The sequence below is a fragment of the Numida meleagris genome, chromosome 16, assembly GCF_002078875.1.
Source record: "Numida meleagris isolate 19003 breed g44 Domestic line chromosome 16, NumMel1.0, whole genome shotgun sequence".
NCBI lineage: Eukaryota > Metazoa > Chordata > Aves > Galliformes > Numididae > Numida > Numida meleagris.
This window is the reverse complement of record NC_034424.1, coordinates 1272749-1300739: the sequence shown is the minus strand read 5'-3', so window position 1 is coordinate 1300739 and position 27991 is coordinate 1272749. Positions and strand designations below refer to the sequence as shown.

Below are 27991 nucleotides of genomic sequence, written 5' to 3'. Positions count from 1 at the left end.
GCTGCTGAGGGCGATCCACAGGGATCCGCGGTGCCTTGGTGCACTTCAGGGGCCAGAGATGGACATCATCCATCCCAGCTGGCGGCGAGGACCACACAAGATGGGATGGGAAAGGTCCGTGATGCTTTTCTGTTGGTGAAACGTTAAAATGCAACTCTGGGCTGTGTGCACAGGGAAAGATGAGATATTAAAAATGCACGTTGGACCAGAGCTGTCTCGTCATTTTTCCACGCACCCGAGGCAGGGAGAGCTTTGCACCAAGGGGTTTGGAGCACACAGCACCATCCTCTCCCAGCAGCCAGCACAGGGGCTGGGCACCATAAGCAATGGCACAGGGCGGGGATCCTCGCCTTCCCTGGGGCACATCCCATTGTGTCCCAGCGCTGCCCAGCTCCCGCTCCATGGGGCACCAAGCAGGAGCCAGAACAGCCCCTTCTTTGGCCCCGATGGAGGTACCCATCCCTAGCTCAGGATGGGGCAAACAACCCCCGAGCCTCCTCCCATTCCCGTTCCTGCACCCCGTGCTGCACGGGGGCAAAGAGGACAAACGTGGCTTAGGTGAGGTGGTGAGATTTAGCCAGAAAAACCCCTGGGAGGCTCAGGACAAGATACAGAGAAGGAGCTGCGGCCCATGCTGTGCCCCCTTTCACAGCTACACGTGTGCAATCTTTTGCAGCCCCGTTCCTGCCCAGCACGCAGCAGAGCTGCTCCTGCAGCTGGGGCAGAGCCAGGGCAGCTTCTGCCGTGCACATCTCTGTTATCTCTGCAGTTCAGCATCTCACACCCACACACAACAGCCTGAGGAGCTGCTCCTTTCCATGAGGGGCTTAACAGCAAGAATGCTCCTCCTGTTTCCTTCTACAAGAGTTCTAGATCATTTTTTTCCTGATTTGACTAAGAAGGAGCTTAGTTTTCAAGAGCACACAGTTAAACTAAAGTAAGACACACACAAGCAGAAAATACAGGTTTAATTGCACTTTATTTATCAAGAAATGAAATGCAAGTCCTTCAGGCTACCTGGAACAGGAAACAAGTGGAATGTGTTAGTTGCAACCTGCACAGGGCCCTGCTGCAGAGGGGAGGCTGGAGCCACAGCAGGGTTTGTGCACTCAGACCCACACAAGGACAGGGTTTCCATACAGCATCAGGCTTCAGCACTGAATTATTATTCAGTTCTTTGATTTCTGGAAACTCCAGCCATGCTCCCCCTGGGACAGCAGCACAGCCCCACTGTCCACTTGGCTGCTCCACAGACTTTGGTCTCCTTCCTAATTTCAGCTGCAGACAGAGGGCCAGACAGGGGCCCGGAGCTGACAGCCAGCTGCACCCAGACACTTTTATTTCCCTCCCAGAAAGCATGGCCAAATCCAGTTTAGCAGTGGAAGCTGAACTTTGGTAGAATTATTCTAGGAACTTCCATCTTATTAATGGAACGGGGTGCACGTGTGTTACTTGTTTTAAAGATGCTATGTACTGTTCCTACTTCTAAATTGCATTAAGTGTAGTGAGAAATAGAAGTGCCATGAGTCTGCAACCAGTCTGCACAGCTGCCCCTCCTCATCGCCCTCCTCCCTTGCTCCACTCAGAACAAGCAGCTGGACCACGTGCCCTGGCTCCCAGCAGAGCCCAGCTGAGGCTGCGTTACAGCACAGCCAGCCACCACTCCATTAATGTGTGCTGTGTTCATCACACTGACAACAGCAACGGAGAAAAAGGCACAGGAGAGAGGCTGGGGCTTGTCTGCAGCAAACAGAATTATTCCAAAGAGATCTTCACTGGGGAAAGAGACTTTTAGTCTGACTTGTATAAAAACAGTTACCTAGTGCAGGGTCCTGCCAGACTTGTTCTTCTGAAGCACTTCACATAGTTCATATTTGCATAAAGTTTCAGACTAATAATCAATGGCTCACATAAGTAGGACAGCAATACAAGCACGCAGCGGGACACGCTGGTTCGTTCAGCTCGTCCCAAGCCCTGCGCATGTCTGTCAGGTCACAACGATGGGTCCAAGCCCAAGAGTGCAAAGAGAGACACCTGCTCCCAGGCCCCGTCAGTCTGCAGGAGAAGAGCCTGAGGAGTCCTTGGTTGTTCACAGCTGTCCCACAGATGCAGCTTGTGAAGTGTTAAGTGCACAGGGAGAGGCTGTGCCCAGAGGAGGGGGCTGGCAGGCTCAGCAGGCAGCTCTTCATCCCAGCCAGTCCAGATCATCGTCGTCATCATCACCAAAGAGTGGAGCAGGAGGGGGGCGACCCTTCATGCTCTGGAAATCAGAGGGAAACCTGTCAGTCTTACCAGCTTCCCAGTGTTCAGTAAGTGATACACAGCCCTGGCTCTGCAACTTCCATCAGCTTTCAGGAGATGATAAATGAGAAACATCATGACAAATGTAAAAACATCAATAATATGATGACTTAATCTTCCAGGAGAGATGCTTACAGCTGAAGAGAGAGGAGGGGGTAGGAGAGCAGAACCCCTTCTTTTAACCCACAACCTTTTCCTAATGCTGTGCACACAGAAGTTTGTTGTCACTATTTCAGCCTGTGCAACACCTCCAAGCACAGTGAGAAACAAACCCAGAAGCTGAATTCATACAGAGAATATCTGGGAAGCTCTGAGCTCAGCCAGCAGGGGTCAGTCAGCCCCCACTGCTGGGGGCAGAATTTCACAGATAAGCTTCAGGTTAACACCTGAGTAAGTTTAGTGGGAGCGGAAAGAAACACGTACCACTTCCTCCTCATCCTCCTCTTCAGAGGGAACTCGAGGCTTCGGTGGTTTGAGAGATGCTGTTTTGAAGAAGTCATCATCCTCAAAGAGGCTGGAAGATAAAGAACAAGCAGTTCTTGCAGAATATTGTCTCTTGGTTTCCGTTTACGTGTTTTATTAAGGGTGATATCAAAGTCTTACCACCCAGACCAACTCTGCTTAGTGTTTTAAGGCACACAACACTCACTAGAGCAGAACAGTTCTGTAACACAACCTGGCAGCCTTCAATAACAGATCCCAGAGGAACAGTACACTCCTCTCCAGGCTCAGCTGGGAAACATTCACACCACCACCACCCAGATCTGAGCAGCTGCCTTCCAGCAGCATGCCCTGCACAACCTGAACTCTGCCAGAGGCTGCCTGTGCATCCAAGACCAGCACCTGATGGCTCCTCAGCCCTACACACGTGTTGTCCTGTGCTACAGCACAGCTGTACCAGCCAGCAGTGCGTGCTGCCGTGCCAGCCCATCAGCAGGAAGACAGGGCCGCTGTTACCCCCGCGCTTACACCTTACCTGGAATCTTTTTGGCTGGGGCTGGAGCCCAGTTCCTGCTGTTGTGGGACTTCTCTGACAGTAGGTGAGCTTTTCTCTTCTGTGTTGGATACTGAAGCAGGCTCCTGGTCAGAACCAGCTCCATCTGGTGGGTCTGTGCAGTTTCCTCCCTCGCTGCTTAAGGGAGGGGGCTCTAAGCCTCCCTCAGGCTCCTCTGCCTTCTGCTCTGCTGCTCGTTTGTCTGCAGGCACAGCCACATCCACTTCTTCTGACGTGGTTTCTAGGACAGAAGGTTCTGCAATTTCTGCCTGCAAAGACAGTCCGAAGGGACCATGTTCAGTCTCTGCTTTCATTATGGGGTTGCTCTCTTGCTTTTGCTCAGTCACGACAAAATCCTCATCCACCTTGGGAACGGCCTGTTCTGCAAGCTCAGGCCCCTTATCAGGATTCAGGCAGTGCTCAGCTCCAGAAGAGAGAGATTCCTGCAGGACCTCTTCCTCTTCCAGCACCCCACTGCTCTGTGGTGCCTGCTCGTCCTCAGGCATTCTGGCCTGAGCAGCCAGAGGTGCAGATTCACCTTTGTGGCCAGACACCATGGAGCCTGCGCTCACTTCATTGGGATCAGCTGGGCACGCAGCACTCCGGGCAGGGCTGTGCTGCACAAGTTCTTCATGGTCTGTCTTTGCTCCAAGCGATCCCTCTGGTCTCCCTACTGCAGACTCCTCCTCCTCTTTACTGTCATGCTCTGGTCTCTCCTGCTGCTTGCTAAGTAGCTGCAGTGTTACAGTCTAAGAAATAGAGAGAATGTAAGTTACGTCCAAGACAAACCATCACAGATGTCTATGTTGTCCCACTACTAGTCTGCTTCGCCACCCACAATAAACTTCTGCTTCACAGTTATGTCATACTTGCTACACTTCGTTCCAGCGCAAGCCTTAATCTCTCACATTTATTACTTTCGATCTCTTATTGCTACTGTACCTTGATAGTGTTCATGACAACACCTAGAACCGTCCTGCCACTGTATGTCTCCTCCAGATCAAATTCACCCCGCAGAGACTGAAATACCCCATTCATTATTTTCTTTACCTGGAAAAGAGCAAGATAGGAAATGGATAATTCATTAATATCTGAAGCACAGGACTCAAGATCAGTGCTCCTCTGGGTAAAGGAGCAATAAACCCAAACACATGCTGACTGAAAGAACTTACTGCTTATCAAATCAGGAATTTCAATAACAAAGTAGAATACATCATGTCGTTTTAATTGAGAACTATTATATACCAAAGCCATTCCTTCAGAACTGAGGCAGGCTGCACAAACCCAAGGCAGGCACACTGCTACATTTTCATGTTTTAAGTCCTTTACTCCTCTACAGATCCTATTACCAGAACCATAGTGCTTTTATAGAGAAAATAAATCCAAAGGAAAAGGGTGAAGAGAAATACTGGCTAGTCAAGCTCACTTCTTCTGTGAAGTTTGCAGGTGAAGGTCTGTCCTGATCCTTCTCCAGCTTTTGGATGCGTTCTTCATAGCGAGCCTTCAGTATCACTGTATCAGACTGCAAGGCTGAATACTGCCAAAGAGAAACTAAAAGTTACAACAGTTCCACAAACAGCACTACAATTAAAAAAAAAAACAGCATTGCAAACTTAAGTGAAGGGCAAATTGTTGACTGACAAGCAAGGTGAAGACTGGGTCTCATCACTGAGCCTGTTCTGGTTTGCTGGAAGCAACATGATTCTTCCTTCCCTCTCACATTGCTGAACTCATGTTCTTGTTGTTCTGGACAGAGACGGCCTGAGGCTAACTATTACTGCACTCCAGTTTGTATTCAGCTGCTATGTTGTCCTCTTTACCTTCTCTTTGATAGGCTCCAGTTGTTCCAAATGTTGCTGAAGCTCAGACGATTTTTGTTCCTCTGCTTTTTTCAATTGTTTCAGAGCTACAAGCTGAAAGACAAGGACTAGAGCCCATCAATTTACAGCCCTTTTCAATGCCATCCAGCTCAAGACTATTTCTGCTCAAAAAAAGTCACTGAAATAGAACCGTATAGAGATTGTGGCTGTTGCTACAGCCTATCAATGCTGACATCATTTTGGCTCTAGCTCACTCAGGAGCTGCAACAGCAAGCTCGCTAGCCCACTAAGCCAGTGCAAGAGATGCACACAACATCTTGTAGACTAGGTCAAAATCCACAAACAGCCAAGAGGTTAAAAGTCAAACCACAATCAGGGAGCAGAGGACTTGGTTACAGTCATCGATTATTTGGCATTATATTTCAGCAGTAAGGAACAGTCCTTTACCTTGTCTTCCAGCTGGGACACCTGCTGCTGCAGGGAATCTCTCTGCTCACACACCTCCTGGTACTGCCTAGCATGCTGCTCCTTGGCAGAGGCCAATGTCCGTTCACACTTGGCTTCCCACTGAGACTCCAGCTCTGCCTGGATGAGCGACAGCTGCCCACCATGTAAGAGAGATCATTAGAAACAAACATGCACTTGATCTGAATTTGTGTAACAAGCGGCTGGAAGCTTGGGGCCCAGACAAGTGGTGGAAAAGCAACATCATCTGGCCCAGGCTGGACTATCTACATGCAGATGGCTGCCAGCATCAGCTCCTGCCCACACCTCCCAGAGTTCAGTTCCAGCCACAACCCCACAAGCTGACCCAGACTTCAGATCTCTCTGCATTTTTCTATGCAGGTGTTCACTCATCAGCAGCCACATATTTAACTTTCTACTGGAAGATGAGTTCGAGGTCATGCCTTTCTCACACTGACATCATCTCTAAGACAGTCTAAACATGATGCCACATGCCAGTCTGCATCAAAACTCTAGAGTATCAATCTTAGGAGTCAAAAAGCAGTGTCTAACACCAGTAAAGATATTTTAGAAAGAGAAAGTGAACCCCACGTTAAAATTAACCCTTAAGAGCAAGTGGCTGATGGGTCATGAAAGAATGAAAACAAACAGTTTTTATGACTATTTCCTATCTGTGGGTTACTACGAGTTTTCTAGACACTAGCTGGAGAAGCTCCCACAGCTCCTTACCTGCTCTGCTGCTGCCTGGTCAGTTGAGGTCCTTGCCTTTTTCAGCAGCTGTCGAAGCTTGTCCAGTTCCTGCTGATATGACCTGCGTATTTCTTCCATCTCTTCCTCTGCTTGAGCTCTCTCTGAGAGGGATTTCTTCTTCCTCTCAGCAAGATTCTGCAGTACAGGACAGAATTTAAGTATGTGTCAGACTGCACCAATGTAGCTTCTTCTCTTCTTGCTAGAAGAGCTTACTTGAGGAGATGATCTTATTTCAAAACAAAGTTGAGATTTATCTAGGTAGGAAGGTTAGCATAGTACTGAGTAAGCTTGGAAAAAAATAAATTGCATAAGCACAGAAGATCCACCAGCACGGGGATTCTTGCCTGAAGATGAGTCAAGATTCACTTAACTTGCATGCTTACAAACAACAACACTGAGACAAATTTCTAGCAAACAGCTGAAGTCCTGCAACTCTCTGCAATGCTAGCAGCAAACATACCTTTTCAAGAGTTTCCTTTTCTACTTTGAGGTCTGCTAGTTCTTCCTCCAGTGCTGAAATCTTCATGTCCAAGTGTTTACGGCTCTGTTTCTCAGCTTTGAATCTAGTTTGAGTGTCCTCAGAGGCTTCCTGGAGCTCTGCAGAAATACATTTTACTGAGGGTTTCAGCACTACATAATTCAAATTAAAGGCTGACCAAAAGGAGCAGTGCTTCTTGCACAACTACACCGACATGGTTTGTATCCGCAATAGGAACAGGAATGCATCAAAAGCTGCTTCTGTGAAATGGGAGTACTTACAACCTCAGTCTTGATCTAAACTTCTTAACCAATAGGAAATCTAGCTAGTATGCTAGACAGTAAGGACAAGACTTTGCTTCTACAGAAGGCATCCTTGTGACAGAGTGACTTTGCTCATCAGTTCAGCCCACTGTCCTGTAAGTAGTGGCAAGCATATGCATGTGCCCTTCAGACATTTTGGTGCACCTATATACTTCTTTGATACCCCTGTGACTGATCCTAGGGAAAGCAGGAATAAATGGCGCAGAACAATGGAAAAGTTTACGACTTACAGAAGAGAAGAAAGAATGACATGAAGGAGCTCTCATGGAACAAGCTGAGTTTTACCTGCTAACTGCGCTTGCATTTTGTTGAGCTGTGTCTCATGTCGCTCTGCCTCCTGCAGGGCAGCAGAGAGCTGTTTCCGCAGATCCATTTCCTTCTTCTGGTGTGCAGTCAGCTCCAGTTGCAGTTGGGAAACCTGTGCAGTGGCAGATGCTAACTCCTCTGCAACTTTGGCCTGTAGCACAAAACAGCAAGGAAAAGGGGGAAGAAAATGCAGGCTGTGCCAACGTGAGGAGGTGCCAGAACTGTGCTCACAGGAAGAACAATAAGGTTGTGGAGACCTTAGCAGGGATCCAGCACCTAGCAGACACCCCCTAATTGAAGAAGCACTAATAACCTTTTGCCATGTTACTGTCTCCACACCGACTGGAAAGGTGCACAAGGCCACCAGCAGCCTCATTATATTGCTTAACTCCGCCAGTTGTTTTTTTTTTCCAAATAGTTTAAGCACATTTTTTAGACTTGAACAGAGATATCAGCACTGGTACTGAGTTTTCACGCTATGCTATCTACTCAAGTAAAAACCTGGACTCTAAGACCTAATTATTCTCAATAAGATTACAAATCACTGAAAAACCACACGTAACATAGGCTTATTGTCAGAAAATAAACACCTTCCCTCAGGAGCACACGGCACGTAGTCATCTTAAGGTAGCTGCATGGGTAGAGCTGCCATTTTGGAGCATGGTTCTCAGAATAATTTGTTAACCTGTTTAGATTTAGCATTGCTCAAAGCCAGCAACTCACAGAAAACCTGGTTCTGAGACAGCCTGTTAGAAAATTTGTAAGCAATGCATTAGGAGAGGCTCAAGTGACCAAGACAAAGACACAAGGGCATGTTTCCAGTCTTGTTGCATAAGTCACAAGATTCAGAGGATCCTCTGCAGAGGCAGAACTACATCTGTCAGAAAATCTCACTTGCTGCAAGGAACACCTAAACAGCTTGTACATTTATGCTTACGTTTGGATTCCTAACAGGCTTTCATGTTGTTGTAAGTGGTATGTTCTCTGGAAGCTCCTCTCACAGTTATCTCCATGAGGGAACTAAAGACTGTGACCACCACTACCTCCTGGCAGAGAAGAGCTGTGAGCAAACTCTTTCCAGTCATGGCAAGGATGATACGCGCTGACCTCGAGGGCTGGGATACTACACCACTAGTTTTTAAGAACCATTTTCATAGAGACTGGCTAAAACCATATCTGTTTTCTTCTTACATTTCATAGAATCATAGAATGGCTTGGGTTGGAAGAGACCTCAAGGATCATTAAGTTCCAACCCCTCTGCTGCAGGCAGGGCCACCAGCCTCCATATCTAATACTAGACCAGCCTGCCCAGGGCCCCATCCAACCTGTTTTCCATGACCATCTCACTACTGTTCAGGATAGACTCCTAGCGTGCTAAAAAAACCCTCTAGATATACAATGGGGTTTTATTTTAACACTCGCTGTTATCTTCGTGTGCCCTTAAGGAAAGTAAAAAGGAAATCCTATGCCAGGAACTGTTAGTAGACTGAAGTTTCCGCAGTGAGTGCTTCATGCCTGTACTAGCTCAGCTCCAGCCTCCAGGTACCAAGAATCTCATGTGATCCATACCTGATCTTACAATTACATGATCACAGCTATTTCTCCCGTGAGGGAGATGAAATGAGCAGCAATGTGGTGAAGTTCTTTGAAAGGGCTCCCCAAGAAGGAGATGGCCAGCGGCTACACTGCTCTCAGTTATAAAGCCCTTTTCTGAGCAGAAGATCTGTGCTAATTCAAGATCCGAGGCAATTCTTTTCATGTCATCCTACTCCTTGCTAGCTCAAGAGGAAGCCAGGCTAGCACCACCTAGGGCACAATTATCTGTCATCTACACAGTCAGCAGACACACTGCCTCACCTGGTCCCAGCCCCGATCCACTGGCAGCATGTGCTAGGAAGAAAAAGCAGTGACAGGAAACAGGGAGAGTTAAGAAAACAACTTGAAAGGCAGAGGCATACATCATCATCAGAATAGCTAGTGCTTTATTACTGGAGCCTGAGATATGCCAGAGAAACACTGAAATTATTCAAGAACTTTAAAAGCTTAGATGGAAGAAGCAGAAAAATCTGAGCTAAAAGGAAAGAATCTGAAGGGATCCTCGTGCAGATACACTGCATACCACATGAATTACAGTGGAGCAGGTGTCAGGCTGGTCATCACCAGGTCCTACACATAACTACCATTTCATTGCTGTGAGGAGTGTGCAGGTATTATCAAATATTATAAAACACAAGCCTTAATTGAAAGCTGTGACATGCTCTGCCAGGGCCAAAGATCTATAAACCCAAAGCAGCAAGTTACTGATGTCTCTTCTCAGGGATCCTGTCTACAGATTCCTGGCCTCTATCACGAAATAAAGGACAACTCTCAGTTTTTAAGAACAGATAAAACAGTTCTATAGTTCTCCTCCCTGGTTCTCTTACCCAAGCTAAAAGGGAAACAGTGGATTAGATAAAAGGAAGAGGAAAGAATGCCAGGCTTCAGATTTGCAGTCAATCCTCTATCAAAACTAGGGAAAAGCTTCTCCGGTGCGAGTCATGGCTTATCTGCTCTAGCCTGAAGCCTGTTTATGTAACAGTGTTATCATCCAGATAGTGAGCTCTCAAGGGGAGTCCTACTGCAGATGATGCCTGAAGACTTCTTTATATTTCTTACACTCCAGAAGATGCTCCCACCCCAAGTTACACATCGTGCAATCAGGATGTTGCACTCACTGACAAAAAGGAATTTCACTTATTATCTCAGTCTATTCCTGGTTACACTCCCAATTAGAGCTATGCCATCTCAGCTCTCAGTGGAAAAATACATCCTTCCTTCACCTGCTGATATCAACACACATGTATCAGCCATATATTACTTTATCCTTCACCCTGCAGAATCACTTGTTGCATACTTCAGACAGCAGCTGTTCCCATCAAATTTTGGTGCACCAGTTCACGTTTCTCATGCAGAGCAAGCGCTTATCTTATCACATCTGGACTGCACAGATACACAGCTTAGCTGGGGAGAACGGTGCAAGAGAGAGTGCTGTAATTTAAACTGACACTGCTTGAGAAAGCATAGAAGACACCATGCAATTAGAGATCTCAAAGCTGCCCTACCAGAGTTACACTATCGTGAGTGCACTTCACAATATAAAAGCCATGCATAAGTGCATTTAACTGGTTTGAAAGCTATCTTCCAGTCGTCTCTTTCATAAAAGCACAACACACTTTCCCAGAAACAGCTCACTTGATTGTTATTAAAAATAGAGGTGTTAAAAAAAAACCACAAAAGCAAACCAAGTACAAACACAATGCAGAAGCTCCAGCAGGAAACTTTTTCTTATAGCTATGCTCAATCTTTATGCCAGTTAAAAAGAAAAAAGCTTCTGAAACTGTCAGCTCAACTATGAACACTTTCAGCCAGACAAGGCCCTGTGATGCACATGATACCTCAACATGTTGGACACGTATTTATGAAGTTAACAATGAGATACTTTCCTGTTTAACTATTGAGTATTCAAGCTGTGACAACATAATCTGAATTTATAAACTCTGTGCTGCTTTTATCTTGAAAGACATGAAAGCATTCACTTTTCCTTTTCAAAACTGCTTTCAAAACATTGAAAGCTACAGTTGCCCTGTATGAGACTGACTTCAGCTGTCCTGGGTGGAGCCATAAGCCTATGATTCTGCAATGCTGTCAGCATGGTTTTACCTTCTCCTGTTCTGCATGCAACACTCTTGCCTGCGTGTTTTCATTTGTTGTTTGCAGTGAGTGGTTCCTCTGCTCCATTAACAAGTTACTTTGTTCGACATACCTGTAAACAGGGGGAAGATGCCACAAGCATTTATATAAATACACAAATGGAGCAAGAAGTGATCAGACAGACAAGGGATTTCAAATCAGCTTTCATTAATGAGAAGTCCCAGACAATTCTGTATCATCACCTGCACTGAGAAGTGCCTTACTTCCACAGGGTGGAACAGGCCTGCCTGGCCTTCAGCACAGGTTACATCAGTTCAGATATGTGCTTTACCTCTCTGCCACTAGTCTAGGATTCCTACCACACAGTCAAGATTTTTGATAGCCTGGTAACCACTGGTCTCTGCTACTACCTTGGAGAAGTTATTCCCCTTCTTAAACTTAAGGGAACACAACACTGGAACTACGAACACCCCTTCCTGTACAATTTCTTCCTCTTTACTGAAAGGCTAGCAAAAGCAAGATACCCCCAGAAGCAGAGGAAGCATGCTCAAAGAAAGTGGCATGAGATCTTTTCCTTTTACATACTCATGTTTACTGTAAACTCTCATTTGGACATATGCTCTGCAAAGACAGAAGGGGATTAAAAAACACCAATATTTTAGTAAAAAAAAAAAAGAATAAATCAGAACTTCTCTCCATTCTAGAGACGGGACGCTTCCCAGTTATGTCTAAACACATGTAAGATAGAAACTCCGTGCTGATGTAGACATGGTATAGCCTTCCACTCCTTACCTCTGATTCCGCTCTATCAGCTCACTGATCTTTTCATTCTGCTCCTCAATTCGACTGCTCTTCTCAAATATTTCTTGCTTCAGTCTCTCGTTCTCCTAAAGAACAGTTCAGCATGAATATTCACCCTACTCAGGTACTGCTGCAAAGAAGACTAAGTATTTGTTCTACACAGATGATTTACAGTAGTGAGGTGTACCAGCTCCTGTGGTGAATCACAGGCCATCACAAGAAGGCACCATGCTAAATTCAGCAAGAATCCTGGAACAGGACAATGGTTGTACTTGTGAATATTGCATCTGGTTGATTTTTTTTTTTCACCCACAGGTAGAGATAGTAAAGCTGCTGCCTAGTTTTATGCTTTGTAGTTTTTCTAAGTAGTTATGAATAGGTGGTTCTCACAATATGGTATTTCTTCTGTGAACCTTCCTTCTGCAAGCAGTTGTGGATTAAGTCCATATCAGCTCAAAATGAAACCAAGTTCCTTTCATTTGAGCTCTCTGTCAAGGGCTATTAAATACAAGTATATCAACTTGGGCTTGCAAAGTCTTAGAAAACTGCTGGGAGCACAGAAAAACAGGTGTGTGCACACAGATGTGTGGTGGGGATGGAAATAGCTGTAGATCATATCCTTTTCCCTAGCCATCTGGTTTTGGCCACACAGAAATAGAGCACATGGATGGATGTACATTTAGGCCAAGCCAGTAAAGCTATCTTCATTAGAAGTAACAGAGTGGGCTCCAGTTCCTTGTGGAAGTAGTCCAGTAAGGCCAGCTATGATCACCTGGATTATGCGCTGGATGTTGCTCATGATCATAGAGGCTTCCATAGTAACAGATGAGATACCAGGCAGTAGTGAGCTGTTCCCAGTGTTTTGTTTCTTCAGCTCCTCCACCTGTAGAGACAAGCCAGATGAAATGAATTTACAGACATAGGCAAGTGTCAACCATCTGCCATTTCACTGAATCATTTTCCCTTTTCTCTCTGATCAGCTCTAGGGCACGTCACATCAATTGTAATATCTCCTGAAGTGCAGTGAAACTCTCCGAACACAACGCATTAGATTATAGTTGAGGAAGTAAACACACCTCCCCCAAAGCTAGTAGGAACTTCTTCATAGTAGCTGAACTATCATTTCAAGGTCTGACAAGATTGAAATTCTCATTAAGTTAGGATACTGTTTACCAACTTAATGCAGGCATTTACAAAGAGCCATCTCCACAGACTATATTTGGAGAGCAAACAGTAGTAACTTTGTTATCAATCCTGCCCAGGTCATACATTACCTTGGCAGCCAGATGATCCATTTTATCTACTACTTTGCTAACAGCCAATCGGATTTCAGTGTTATGCTGCCGAACTTCTGTCATCAAAAAGGAAGTAACATCCCCAGGTGCTTGAATGGAAAGGAGAGAGTTCTACAGTCACAAGGACAGAATGTCTGCGCACAGACATATTAAAAGCAATGCTTACCAGTTTGCAACCTGCTAGATCGGATGGCCACTCTCTTCCCCCCCTTCACATCTCCTCCTTCCTCCCTCCTCTCAAGACTTCCTTCCTCAAACCCCCCAGACAAAATAATAAACATGGTACCTACACTTTTTTTTTTTTTAAGATATTTTCAAAAATAGCATACGTATTTTCCAAATAAAGTGAACATGCAGGTTTATGGATACATGAGATTCTTGAGCTGCCTGAGAGCAGTTAGGTAAACAGGAGCAAACCCCTCAGAACCAGAACAGCACACAGAATGGTATAATCAAACAGCAGGAACAAAAGTTGGCTTCTGAGCCTGTACTGAATAACCACGCTCCAAGAAAGGCTATACTCAATCCACACAGAATCTACAACAGGGATGACCCAAGTGTTTTTTAAACGCTATTTGCTCTTCTTAGGTCACATTCCTTTTTTGAGCTACTTCCTCCCCTCTCTGAAAAGGCCCCAACATATACTTGTTCCCCTAGCTGGTAGGATAGCTGTTGAAGTTGCTTCACTACCTTAAGTAATATTTACAATAAGATAGTTATTGTTATTTTTATATAGTTATATTCACAACTGGAAGCCTCAGCTATAAGATGCCTTTAATAATACATAACCTTAGGAATACACCTACAGATTCCCTCCCTTTTTGCACTGCTCAAAGCTCCTACGCTGAGAAAGAAAGATGTCTATTTACTGGGAAACATTTGCCCCCTCTGGTAATTAAGAGAACATGAGAAACAACACAGCATTACAGACAGGGTAAATATGTGTATGTTACCACCACAACCCAAGACCATTGCTGTAAACAGCTCACTGTAGGTTTTAAAAGCTTTTGTGAAGCATGTACGTACCTTGGTAAGGTGCAGGATACATCTGTCCTACAGGCTGGAGCTGAGAAGCAGATGTTGCAGTTTGAGGATAAGCAAATGGCATGCCTGGATACGGCTTGCAGAACAAAAATCAACAGATTAGATATTTATTCCCCTCCTACTTAAACAGCTTTAATGACTTTTTAGACCCCAAAACAAGGATTATATTTGGAAAGGACAAAAAATAGACTTGAAAGTCAAGAAAACACAAAGAGCTTCTCCTTCAGGAAAAATAGCACAGCCATTTTTAAAAAAGGCTTAGATACCTATGTGTTTGAGTTACTACAGTTTAGTAAGTTACCTTCTTCACTGAAGCTTAAGCAAATGTATGTTACGCTACATCCGTAGCAGGTAAAGATCAGCATGTGAACAGCTCATTGCAGCTTACTGGATGTGCAGCAATTTGAAGTTATACTAACTTGAACATGAAGACATTCCTAGGAAATTATCTTGCATTTTCTGAACCTGCTCAGGCCTCATCAAAAGCAGCAACACAGAATAATCTGTTAATGTATTCAATGCTAGGAGTATTTCACTCATATCAATTTACACTGTCAGTCAAAAAAACCCCAAGCAATCCACATTACAGCTTCTTCCAAGGTTTGAGAAGAATTCAAAACATCAGGGCCAACTTTTAACCTGGCAGTGATTTGGATGTATTGGTTTGAAAAACTCCACTTTAATGACTAGTTTCTATCTTTCAACAGACAAGTTCATCTTTAAAATCCAGTTACTTGCCAGAATTTCCTCAATTTCAACACGAAGAAAACAAAACCAAAGCAACATATTGGTTTCCCCTCTACACAGGGTTTTTACTGAATATCCAATGTTTTCTCAGTCTGGATCCTTCAAAAATAAACAGTGCTTCCACATGGTACAGGCCGCTGTTTGATTTCCAGACCTTTCAGAAATAGGTTAAAGAACTAAAAATGGGTACAGTAATAAGCTTGATTTTATAGTTCATAGAATTGTTTGTACAATGGCTTTTTCCCAAGCCTTCAGTATCTGTTGTGAAAAATACATTTCAGCATGTTTGTTGAGCACCCAGGAAGCTAGTTGGAGAGCAGGTCACGTCACTTCACAGCAGTGGGACTCCAAGACTTTTAAAAGGATTATTCTTTTGCTGGATGAAAAGCGACCCACAAACATGTTAAGTGGGTAAGTGAGCTCTCCCAGGAAAACAGACCATTACCAAGGAAAACCTGAACTAAAATGCCTTAGTTTTCACCTACCCTGCAAGTATGCAGAAATTTGCTTTATCCACCACAAAAACTGATTCTGAAAAGGGATGTTTAATTCTTAGTCCAAGAAGGCATAAGCACACAAGAAAATAGACCTTTCTAATCAAAAACTAAAAAGCATGTTATTGAAGCCTCAGAATGCCAAAGTCATAGAAAGCAGCCTGGGATTGTCAGCTTTATATGCTGACAGAGTCCTTGCTCCCAGCAATGGAGAGAACAAAGACTTCTGATTGAAAACAGAAGTTCTAATAGTCTCCTCAATCTGAGTTTGGTACCTGAAAGCCCTGTGCTCCTCCAGGCAGAACTGAATGGGGCTGGATCGTCGCAGGTATTAAAGCAGCAGAAGATACTGGAGGTGCAGAACCAGATGCTTGAGCTACTGAAAGGGAACAAAGAAGCACATCAGGAAGCTGCTAGAAATTTTTTACCTTTTAAAGGCAAAAAAAAAAAATCACTGAAAAGACCGAAAATTTAACACAAGCCTGTCTGCAGTCTTGTGAAAATGAAATTCCGTGAAAGAACTGAGAGTAAGATCAAAGAATTATCTTTCACAGAAATTTCACTTCCAACCACAAGTTCAATTTAAACAAACTGTCATTCAAACAAAGGTGCTACAAATTAACTGACACAAGACATGACCCAGACAGACTTTGAAGACTGCTCAGCTGTCATTTATAACTGTCCTATCATGGAAAAACAGGTCAAGCCTGCTCCTGAACTGCCAGCCTTCTGGTGCCCTTTGCTACTATTTCCAACAATTTCAACTAAAATATTTTGCAAACCATGGAAATTTCAGACATCTTAGAAGTCTGAGCACATTAAACGACAGGGTGAAAGGCCAGCTCATAAAATTATTCTGTGATACAGCTGCTTTTCTTCACCTAGTAATGTACACAAGATCATAAAAAAGACAAACTCTAAAGACGTCAACCTCATGCTTTATGACTTCCATCTGTGAAGCTTTGGATCAGAAGATCTTAAGAGTTCATCAGTTCCCACTTTAGCTCCTGACAGCAATCCTCTACTCATACAGCCCTTGTACTTGAAGCCTACACCAAAGTGAAATTTCTCTATTCCCAACACAGCCTCACCAGTGTATTACCTTGTGGTGACACTGTAGGCAGTACTGCATGAGCTGGCTGTGATGATCTCATGGAAGATGAAGCCACTGGTTGTGCTGCCCCTCTCAGTGAATTTGGATCCTAAAAACATTTCTTCATATTAAAATGAATGTTAAAGAGCAACTTAATATTTTGAACTCAAGTCCACTCGATGCTAGCTGTTAACCCAATTTACCCATTTGAACTACTCAGGAATACTGGAATTGCTCAAACTTTTTTTGCCACAGAAACAGAATGTGCATTCCCCGTAGCAAGGGAGAGCCATTGCTATGAATACTACTTTAAGCAAGTCACATAGAAAGTATGAAAACCAAATCTCACATAAGTCATTAACGTACCTCTATTTCTGAGTCACTGGAGTCAAGCTGACTACCTGCTGTCCCAGCAAGGAAAGGCAGCATGGGCTGACCCATTTTAGCCATCCGAGAAATTAGCTTTGCCTTTGCTACGTCTGGATTCTGAAAGAAAACATTTGCAGTTACTTTGCCTCTGCTTCTCAGCCCAGTATCTTTAGATAGTATAGAAGTCTAATCCTGAGAGGCCTAAATCACTGATTCACCACTTAAAACCCACCTATATAAGCCTGTTTCTTTCAATTTTTCAGTGACCATGAAAAACTAACTTTCAAGATAAACTGATGGATGTATTAATCCTACTTTCTACGCTCGCCCTCACATTGCTGTTATTACGTAGAAAACTCAACCCCACACAAGACTCACCAATAAAAACAAAGTGATGTGGAACACTGTTTTCTGTTAAGAATGCATTTTCTAAATTAAGCAAGACACTCATCAGCTGTTTCTATCCTTGGACACACGCACAAAGTCTTGATCTCATGTAGCTAAATAACTGATGCAGAATGTCCCACTTACTATCCACTATCCATTTTAAGTTTGTCCATTTATATGAGAGGACAACTAGGTTTATGAGAACGGACACGAGCAAAGTAACTTGGCATTCAAGAGTAGGAACCAGAACTCAGAACTGGGACCAATATTCCTCATGTCTTGCTAACTCATTCACAGAAAAAGGCCCTAATCTGCTGTTAATAAGGTGAATATTTGACAGTATCCTGCATGATGTTTGCTTAATCTTCAGCAATACTTAATATACGAAATATATGAAAACAACCAAGCTTCCCTGCAGAAGGCTTCAAATTAGTCAGGAAATAAAGCAATAGCACTTACTGCTAGCTGTTCACTGATGGAGTTTGACTTGGCCCGAACAGCTGGCTCCCTGAAAAGCCAAACAGACAGGTTAATATTTGTGATTAACCAAGATGAAGTATAGGATTTAATATTGTGCTTTTCTAAATAATGAAAAGTACAGCTCCCCCCACAGAGTTTTTTCATACAATTCTTATATTTCTTTCCTCTTACTTTACTTTTAGAAGATTCCTTGCAACATTGCTTGTAGATTTCAGAATATCATTATAAGGAGTTCCACAGCTGTGGAACAGGTGATTACACAAAGATGATTTTGTCAATTCCTGTAGGGGCCACATGCTGGTACAAAGAATTGCATTCAAGTTTATTAACAAATTATTAATTGTGTCAAAAAACCCAAGCACTTAAACTTGAAAACAACTCCCTAAGAAGGGCAATCAACCCATTTGGTTAATTTAAGAAACCACTGTCAGTGTAAAACTTGCAATTAAAGAATTTAGCTGTGCCCCAAGGCCAACTTACATCTATCCTGACACCAGAGATGAGAAAGCTGTTGTAGCAGTACCCAAACAGCTTAATAACACTAGATCTCAGAAATGTTGTAGAGCAAAGACTTATTTTGTGGGTGCCCATTTCAATTACTTCAAACTTGAAAGTCGGCATTCAAGCAGAAACCTTTCTGCAATACTCACCTACATTCCTCTACACTGACGGCACCACACTGGCACACAGAGAACCCACATTTGCCAGGCGATGTGTTAGTACAACATTACGTAGGATGTTTATGAGCACGATATTTTAATGCCACAAGTTGTTTTAACAATGCTTCTGCTTACCCAGGCTTTGGAGGTACTGTAGATGGAGGCAATAAAACACCATCTGCAGAGAAGCCATCTGAATTAGGTACTGGTGAAGGTGCAAGAGAATCCCTTGAACTAACACTCTGTCCATCTGAGCCAGAGCCTTCCTTCACCAGCTTCACCTTAAGACACATACAAATAAAAACATTATTCTGAGCTCCCAAAAAGGGTTTTCAGCAGCGTGCTTGCTTCTGATGACTACTCCTTTGTCAAGTTTATTCACTTCAAGTGAGAACATACATGACTTGGCACATACATGAGAACATTTCATCATTTGGAACTGCAGAAGCCAATACAACCTGTCATTCCTCACTAATTGGAGTTGTAATAGCTTACAGGTAAGGCAATGAAGAGATCCCAAAACATGTTTTAGTAAACAGCCTAGAGGGATTTTTTTTTTTAATTTTAAAAGATATGCACCTTCCTGAGACATTTAGTTTATAACTGTTTCTGACCTGCACTTCTCATGTTTCTACCTTGCCGACAGATGGTGCCATTCAACAACAAAGCAGATGCAAGATAAATACTTCGGAGAAGACACTCACCCGCCTAACCTCCACCTCAAAAACTAAAGTAGAGTCTGGAGGGACACGGCCAGCCACTCCCTGAGTCCCATAGGCCCAGGCTGGGGGAATAATGAGATAGCGTCGTCCTCCTTTCTTCATCCCCATCATTCCTTCTTCCCAGCCCTTTGGTATTCAGGCACCAGAAAAAGAAATTAAATAGTTTGATTATTGACATTACAGTTTCTTTTAATTACACACTGATCAAGACTGCTCCAGGCACCATTTAAAGAAGGTTCCAAAGCACAGATAGCTTCTTGAAAAGTCTTACTCAATTTTAGCATGCAGCATTAAAAACCATGTCTTACACTGCGTCAGTTGCAACATTAACTGAAGAATAAAGATGCAAATGCCATCATGTTCATAACGAAATCAAACAGATAAATAATCACCATCATGAAGTCATGACAAGTTTTACATGTCATAACACAGTGATATACGGGAGGAAACAAAAACATGCTGCGTACAGAAATTCTCCATTTGTATGTACCTTGCAGGGCATACAGTGTCAGTCTCTCTCAACACTCAAGCAAAGAACAGGATTCTCAGGCATTCAGAGATTACTCCCTAATTGCAATGGTTAGATTTAGAAAGTACTCAAAGAAAACGGTTGCTGTCAAGGAGACTTAGAAGCCAGAGCGACACAAATTGTCAAATCAACAACGGCACTTAATAGGATGACTGCTGCAGACAGGCAACATTAATGACAAGATACACAGTAAAAACAAAAAAAACAAGAACAGTGCACCTTCAACAAAGGACAACTTGCAAAAGATCAAACGTGAATTACTCAGGTAATGGAAGCGACCTGAACAAAAGCATCTCTGATTCACAATCTGACTTGACCAAAAAACATGAGAGTATCTGGACTGAAAAACCATTATGGTTAGTATCCCCTCAGAGTTTGACTTAGGGGAGGGAGGAAAAAAAAAGCACTCTAGGCAGTACTACTATCTTTTATTAGATGATTCTACTACTTGTCAGATGCCTTCACCCTCCTGTGCCCTTCTTCCAGATGTTAGAGCAGAATTATTTGACCCTCTGTGTCTGTGGCACATATGTGAAGAGGGATGCAAAGTTCTCAGACTGAATTTCTTTGTTTGGTGTCAAGAAACCCTGTTTCTATGTAATGGATTAAATCGCTTCCGGAATAGGAAGCTTGCTATTTTCAAAAATAGGACAAACTTTCCAACACTGTTACTGTGAAGGAGACCTAGACATACCACACAAGTTAAGGAAACACAAATGTGTTGAATGAGTCACTAATATAGCGTTTCCTGTGAAGTGAAAGATACAAGATAAACAGTGTGCATGAATCTTTAACTTTCAGTAAACCAAAGATTCAAGACAACAGTTTTATTAGAATGAAATGCCAGAAGTTCTACCTTGATGACCTTTCCAGATCCCAGCTTTAGGCGCAACATCTTGTCCTTGTTAATGTTCGAGTCAAACACCTGGAGAGTTGAAGAACAGGAATACAAAATCACATTGATTTCTCAACTGTTTCAAGATTCTCAACGCTGTTTTACAAATTTCATAAACTCCTACTATCTCTTACATACTATTTCCCTTCCTGCTACCTTCCAAAATTAACTCTAAAAGACAGTGCACAACTAGAATTTCTAGTCTGTAGCACAATTTCTTGAAGTGAATGATAGCTGGAGACTCAGATTTTAACACTGCTTAAAGCTTGATGGTCAGGACAGGATTGATCCAACAGAAACACTGCAAAAGTAGAACAACTATCTATATATTTTGTATATTCAACTCAGACACAGGCAGCTGAACAACTCCTACAGATTAGAAGTAAGCTCTGCCATGCATACCACTGACTTCATGGAGAGAAGCATCCCAGTCTCTGACAGGCAGGTCATGATAAAGAAACAAAAATTACACCACAGACAAAAAACAGAACTTTTTTTTTTTTTTTAAATAGCTAAAAGGCTCAACTGCAGATAGATGCAAATGCAAAAAGCCCTTTGCTATGAATTATAGTAATAGTTAAAACAGCAGTGTTTTAAAGATAATGCTTTGGTATTCCAAAGCAAGTCTTTTGCCTTTGTTTTTCTGTCCTCTACAGCTTTGTCCTATCCTGTGGGCTTGTAAACAATCTCATCCATTTAACATTTGCAGATGTGTTTTATATCTTCGTATTACATCATCAAGCTGTTTTCAAAATGAGCATAGCTAGCTTCATTGGCCTTTGTCACCACTTTGTTCAGAGTACCTATGAAATCTAAAAGCATTTCAATCATCTCCTCTGAAGAGTAATGGAATCCCTTATTATTCTACACATAATACATTTAATCTCACAAAAGGTGAGAAGAATGACTAAAAACATATCTTTAAAGCACCAATACTATGTTAGAAGTGGCAGGTTTCTACCAGGACTATCGCACTCACCCATACATTAGTAGGTGGCAGAATGTCTTTACCTGTCCAAGCCCATTGTTCTGGAACAGCCAACCCGTGTAGGCAATCTCCAGAGAGTCCCCTGCTTCGACTCCCTGCCCTTCTCCAAGAAGGAGATCCTGGTAGAGGACTGAATCAAGCACTGGGGAGCTGTTGCATTTGGCAATGCACACCTGCAAGAGGAAGGCACATCACCATCTCGGCCATGAAAATAGAGTGGCAGGTTCCATCACGACTCCCTTACACATCTGATGCATTTCTTACTGTACTGATCAAGCACAGGTTATAGATGTGCTCAAGAGGCATTCCGTATTTCCCCGTGCTGAATTTTGCTGAGCTACATGAGAAAAATATCTTTTTCTCTCTTAGAGCTATTTATCTTGACACACCTCAGAAACTTGATGAGAAAACCCAGCAGAAATAACAGGCTCCCTGCCTCTTTATAAATAAAACTCAGCCAAGCTCTTTGCAAATCTCTCTCAGTCAGAATCATGAAGACACAGCCGAACTTCAATGGAAAAGTAAGACTTTTTCACCTTCCAGCAACAAAGAGATGCATCCTGTTCTGCCTGCGGTTCAAACAAGTAGCAAGTCATATCCTGCACAGAGTAAGCAGTTACCTGTTTACTGAAATCCACTGCTGCCTTTTCTGACTCAAACATGATTGACCAGTTTTGTCTTTGATCATCATAAAACGTGCTGTAATTGTTGGACTGCACCTGTGGGAAAGGAAATCAGCCCAATATTATATGTTAAAAAATGCATTCAATTAACATAAAAATAATTTTAAAACCACACTATATCCAACAGAAACTTTAAATATGAGCTACTGAAATTAAACAGAGGTAGAGAAAGAATCCTGCTACGTTACCACCCAATTTCAGAATGAAGAAATTAGCCCTTACTACTGTGCTCATTATCATGGGAGAAACGTTGTAACTGAAATACCAGAACAAATATTTCAGTGCTTCATAGATGCTGCAGCTTTATTAAGATGGTTCTTTGAAGCTAGGTTCTGTTATCCTGAGATGTTCACTTATAAGGATTCTCTTTTTTCAGACGTGCTGATTACAGTAGGACTTCCAGATGCAACCAGCAGAGTCACTCGCTACTTGATACTAAATAAAACTTTCCACCACTGGTTGACCACATAATCCATTAATCTTTCAAAACATGCTTACAGAGCTAGAAACATTTGGATTGGAATTCTGTTATTTCAGAGTGCAATTTCTAGCCATCAACCAAGAAATTCCACGTCACCATAATAACAAACTAACAGCAAATCACAAAACCCATCTTCCGTAAAACCAGCAGAAAACAGCTTCCTGAGAGATCTCATTCTAGGGCTTACAATGTTTTAAGTGGCTCTTATCACAAAAATGCTGAGTATCAAGACTCAGAGCGGAAACACTTCCTTGCCATCACTTCCATCTGCTTGCTCATTTGTATTTTCTGAGTCACTTAACCACAGATGACTAGCAGGAGGAATTTTGTTCTGTTACTATTCATTTTAGGATGGTAAAACTCAAAAACATCTGTGATCTAGAGGTACTAATACACCTCCTACAGGTGTACTTCCTTTATTAAACCTACTGATTTCACAGGGCTCTGCAAAAGGTAGACTGAACAGTCTCTTGTGCAACACATTAGGAGAACAGCACAACCTGTCACTGTGCCATCTCTTGCTATGTCAGTCACGTATTTGATCTTAAAGGCTATAATTTAAGGAAACACTTCACACCAAACAGAGTTTGATTCCAAACAATGCAGAGTACCGGATGCTTTTCTAATCCAGTCTTACCGTGAGTACAAAGCCTGGGTGGATCCTTGCAGTTGTGATCTGTTGCTGCTGACTGATGTAAAGGAGAATCCTGTACTGGATTCCACAAAGAATTGTGCAGGGGAAAAGAAAAAAATAGCAAAAACTGAAAATGTTTTAAAATCAAGTGTGCTCAGTCAAATCCTGAGCCTAGCACTACAGTATTACCAAATACAACTTACAGCATCATTTTTCACAGGAAAGATATTTAACATAGTTTTGTAACAGCTACTAAGGACACTCGAAAAAACACACAAGCTTTATTCCTGCAGACAAAGTGGTTCAACTATAACTCTTGTTGAGTAAGCAAGATGATTTAATTTTTAACACGTTTTTTCTGCAGTTACTCTGTGGTGTGCTAACCCATCAATACATAAAGTTCACAATGCATGATGTGCAGAAATGTAAGAGACTGAGTAATAATAATAAGTTGAAAGGAGTTTTGCAAATGTTAGAGAATTCAGAGATAACGCTACATTGATGTTTACTATGAGACATGATCTAGTTAAAAAAAAAAAATACCGTCCTTCCTGCACTTACAGCAAGGCTTCTTCACTCAGAAATTAGTTTATCAAAGTACTTTTTTTGGTGTTGTTCTTGCCATAGCATAAGTAACTTAGTGAGACGATATCAATCAAGGGATAGGAAACACACCACAATTGGATTGGAGCATGTAAAATATCCTTTAAATACATCACTTTACTTGACACTTCAGTGCCATGTTCTTAGACTGCTCAGGAAAGAAGGATTAGAAAGGAGAGATACCAAAACAACAGAACTTAAGGAAAGCATCTCTGTACTATTACACTAATTTTTGCTCTATACTCATTTCCAGACTCATAGATTCGCGATACAGATGTCAAAGAGGTTCCAAGTAAATCCCCAAATCAGTTCCAAAAACATCAGAAAAGGTGCAGTGCCCCAAACAATACAAAATATTTCAGACTCGACCGAGAAGAGATCTTGCAAAGAAATTTGCAGATTCCAGAAACGAAAGATGTCTTCAAGGTAAATGACTCTGAGCAAATAAACCAAGGAGGCAGAAAGGCATAAGCAGAAGTGGAACTAAGATGTTCAACATGCAGAGCAAAGACATTCCAGTGAGCTCAGAGAAACACTGCCTCATACCAGCATATCTTCAGCATGAAAAATATCATAGTGAAGCGTTTCTCACCTCTTTAGTAGCATGGTTCCCCACTATAGCTGCTCCATACTTGCCTTGCTTCAAATACTGCCCATTTGTACTGGAAGAGAAGTGAGACACTCAGCTGTAGAACTGTCCCTGCCTCAGATATTTCCCTCTGCTGTTGCTTTTCCTCTTTAGAGTTCAGGTCCCTTTCCTCTTGATCAAAATGTGCTTCTGAGCTTGAAGAAACTACAACTGTCTTGCTCACCCATAGATAACAGGAGCATACATTGTGCAGTTAGAGATGGAAATTGCATGGATTCAGGGCAAGCTAGTCTTCACACGACACCAGCAGAAAATGTACAGTTACACTGTTGTCATTCTATGCTCATGCCTCAGTTTTTCACAGGTGAAGATGAGACATAAGCTTCTGACAGAGCTGGTCAGAAACAGTGCAGATGTCAGGCTAGCGTGCAGTTCACTGAAATGCACAAATTGAGAACTTGCCATTTACTTGGCAACTGTGCAGTCCTGAACTGACCCTTTTTTTGAGCAGAAACTTGCACTGACTTGCAGCATATAGATGCACCTCTATAAGATGTCTCTTCCTATTTATCCAAGCATTTAAGCCCTTATGATTAGCTTTAGGCCCCAGAGACTCTAAAATACAATACAGAAAACCACTGCTGCACTTACTATCGATAAGCATGAACTGCAGTAGCCATGAAGACTGATGGTGTTCCTGAAGCTGCAGGGGCCGCGGGAGCCTTCTGGGCTGCCTGACCTGCTGGAGAGCAGAAAGCAGAACTCAGTGACACAGAACTGCCACATTTGCTGGCCAGTGACAAGGTCATGATACATTCCTTCCCCTGAGCAAAATAACTCCAGAAAAGGATTACAGAACAGAGTAACATTCCAAAGTCCCCACAGACTGCAAGAATAACCCAGATGCAGAGAGAGTACTGGAGGAGATAATATCAGCAAAGAAAAGCTAAGTGAATATTTGCACTGCTGTTCCCCACAAAAGCCCTCATTCAACCAGGATACATGCTACAAAGCTCCTCCTGCCTCATGATCAACTTCAGTCACTTACCAGCTGCTGTTTGACCCTTCTTGGGCTGCTTTGGTGCAGTGTATTGAAAGAATTCATTCCCCTGGCTTGAGACTGTCTGATCCAGTCCAAAGAGAGAGGCCAACCTGGCACTAGAAAGAAAAAATGGAGTAACTTACTTTATTTGACACCGACTTCATAGATAAGGCACACCATTAATTGAAGGTCACATCACAAAGTGTTTACTGCCATTTCAGATATAAAGTAATGTCTGTTAAGCAGCTCTATACTAGTTCAACATCTAGTTTTGAAAAGCAGAAGTTGTAGACAAGGAAATAGGGCTAAGCAGCACGTTTCATTTCCTCAAAAGTAAATGTAAGGAGCAAAAAAAGCCTGAAGCTACACCGAAAGAGAAGTTACTTAAAGCAATGAATAAGACTACCCTCCTACTAAGCAGTGCATTGTTACATTACTAAAACAACAACAACAAAAAAACACATGACAGCAGAGAAGCCATTATTTAGCACATTAATTTTTCTTCTTTAAATATCTCGAGGAAACACATCCTTCCATCAAAGCTTAAAGCTCACCTGCCAGAAGGGCAGGTTTAACTCCAGAAAGATGCACCGTATGCAGCTTCACTGCTTTCAGCCCATTTAAACTTTGCTACTCCGGGCAGCGGGACACAAGCACATCGCTCCAGCTGCCAGGCAGGGTCCGCAAGGACAGCACCCCTGAGCCGGCATCGGGAGATCCTTCCGAAATCAGCCCTTTGCTGAGAGGGGGAGCAGCGGGGAGCGGGAGCTGCTCGGGGAGGACACGTTTCCAGGACGGCTGGGAAGCACCGAGCAGCAAGCAGTCACACAACGCAGGGAACAACACACAAGCTGCACGCTTAAACGCTACCAGCGGAGGAGAAAACCGCTGAGCTCAGCGGCCCCGCTGCTCTGAGGGGAGGGCGGGGGGTGCCCGCCTGCTGCCCGGCCCCGAGATCCCACACGGAGCACCGAACCTCAGGGCCCGGCCCACGGGACGGCAGCAGGCTGCGGCCTACCCAGAGCCGCCACGCTCTCCAGCGCAAGGCACCCAGCGGCCACTCACCCGGTGGCGGGGGCCAGGAAATCAGCGTCATCCTCCTCCGCCGCGCCGAACATACCGGCAACCCCTCAGCCCCGCGCTGTCGTAAACGCCGCCAGCCGACAGCGGCGCGCTTTGCGGCTGCACGGAAACGGCGGGAGGAAGGGAGGCCTGGGGCCCAGAGGAGACATCCGGGACGGGGCGTAGACAAGGTCAAGGGGGCGGGGCTTAGGAACGTGGCCGGGGGGCGGGACTTAGCGGACAGCCTCGTGGCGGTCTAGAGGTGAGTGACAGAGCGGGATCATTTCGCGCCCTTTCTCCCCACCTCGCCCCCCGTACCCGCTCCCAGCTCTGCTGCCTGAGTGGGCGGCGGGGTCCTGCTGCGGGCCGCCGCTCCCGCGGGGCCTGGGAACGGGCGGGCTCACTGAGGGCTGCGGGCAGTGAGCAGTGAGGTGGGGGCTGAGATGGAGCGGGCTGACAGCGCGCAGCCCCGCGTGGCGTTTGGGTGACCCGTAGCTTTGTCAGAGCAGGGTGCGATTGTCAAGAGTTTGTCCCTCACAAAGGCACAAATTCACGCTCACGCGCGGTGGGCGCTGCGTGCAGCGCTGCGGCGATCGCGGCTGGTGGCAGCGGGCTGAGATGCCTCGGTGTGAGCTTCCCGCAGCAGATGCGCGTCCTGTGGGGAGACGATCTGTGCCTTTGCCCCTCGTTTCTGTCCGCTGGGCGGAATGCATTGAAGCCGACCCTGGTGCACGGCACACAGTCACAGCGGTGCTTTCTGTTACGTGCGCTAAAATCTGTGTTAAACTTTTTTTTTCTTCTTCCTCTGCTCATCCCCAGCAACAACAACAACAACAACAACAAAAAAAAACAAAGGAAAAAATAATGCAACCACAGGAACTGTAAACTCCCACAAAACTTTATTTTTAAAGAACCGCTGCATTTTATACAGCTGTTTTCCTCTGAGATGTTGCTGCTTTTTGGATGTTACAGAGAATTACTTTTATCTCTCCTTAAATTTCTAATCTTGAGCAGCTTTTTAGCTAGCTGGAGGATTAGAATAATTTCTCCAGGCTGCAGTAAAGAAGAATTAAGATTTTTGAGTCACTTCGCTTTAAAGGTGTAGTCCCTGTCAATGATTCTCACATACAGAGGTGCAGGGACAGGAAAGTTTGTGTTTCCTTCCTTCCTTCCTTTCCTTCCTTCCTTCCTTCCTTCCTTCCTTCCTTCCTTCCTTCCTTCCTTCCTTCCTTCCTTCCTTTTCCTTCCTTCCTTCCTTCCTTCCTTC

General features: G+C 43.7%; 2 protein-coding genes across 9 annotated transcripts in view; one reads left to right on the top strand and one right to left on the bottom strand.

Annotated features, from left to right (window-relative positions):
* Window positions 961–26917, bottom strand: FKBP15 (FK506 binding protein 15). Of its 7 annotated transcripts, XM_021414397.1 has the most exons (30): window positions 26728–26917; window positions 25669–25778; window positions 25272–25362; window positions 24624–24693; window positions 23432–23506; window positions 22251–22349; window positions 21654–21803; window positions 20604–20672; window positions 19201–19344; window positions 18632–18777; window positions 17817–17865; window positions 16968–17087; window positions 16611–16710; window positions 15784–15887; window positions 14250–14343; window positions 13203–13312; window positions 12701–12811; window positions 11920–12014; window positions 11137–11239; window positions 7417–7588; window positions 6791–6927; window positions 6310–6465; window positions 5563–5715; window positions 5116–5208; window positions 4722–4832; window positions 4238–4345; window positions 3661–4044; window positions 3278–3564; window positions 2725–2815; window positions 961–2260 (listed from the first exon to the last, which is right to left on the bottom strand). In XM_021414397.1, the coding sequence occupies exons 1-30, from the start codon at window positions 26778–26780 to the stop codon at window positions 2186–2188; spliced, it is 3660 nt and encodes a 1219-aa protein (XP_021270072.1). In that variant the 5' UTR covers window positions 26781–26917; the 3' UTR covers window positions 961–2185. The 7 variants fall into 7 exon arrangements, with proteins under 7 accessions (XP_021270072.1, XP_021270069.1, XP_021270070.1 ...); XM_021414394.1 differs by having other exon boundaries at window positions 3278–4044; XM_021414395.1 differs by having other exon boundaries at window positions 3278–4044; window positions 15784–15884.
* SLC31A1 (solute carrier family 31 member 1) overlaps window positions 26903–27991 on the top strand; it is a 24733-nt gene continuing 23644 nt past the window's right edge. Inside the window, exon 1 of one of the 2 annotated variants that reach the window (XM_021414410.1) lies at window positions 26903–26986. The gene's annotated coding sequence lies outside the window, so the exon portion shown is untranslated. The remainder of the gene's footprint in view (window positions 26987–27991) is intronic. The other variant, XM_021414413.1, reaches the window with a different exon arrangement.

Bases quoted from the DNA above. Each gene is read 5' to 3' on its own strand.
- FKBP15 (XM_021414394.1), bottom strand. From the start codon at position 26,780: ATGTTCGGCGCGGCGGAGGAGGATGACGCTGATTTCCTGGCCCCCGCC. The intron at 23,507-24,623 runs GTGAGAAACGCT...TGTGGAATCCAG, and splicing joins GGAACCATGCTACTAAAGAG to TACAGGATTCTCCTTTACAT. The intron at 14,344-15,783 runs GTACCAAACTCA...TTGTTCTGCAAG, and splicing joins GAGGAGCACAGGGCTTTCAG to CCGTATCCAGGCATGCCATT.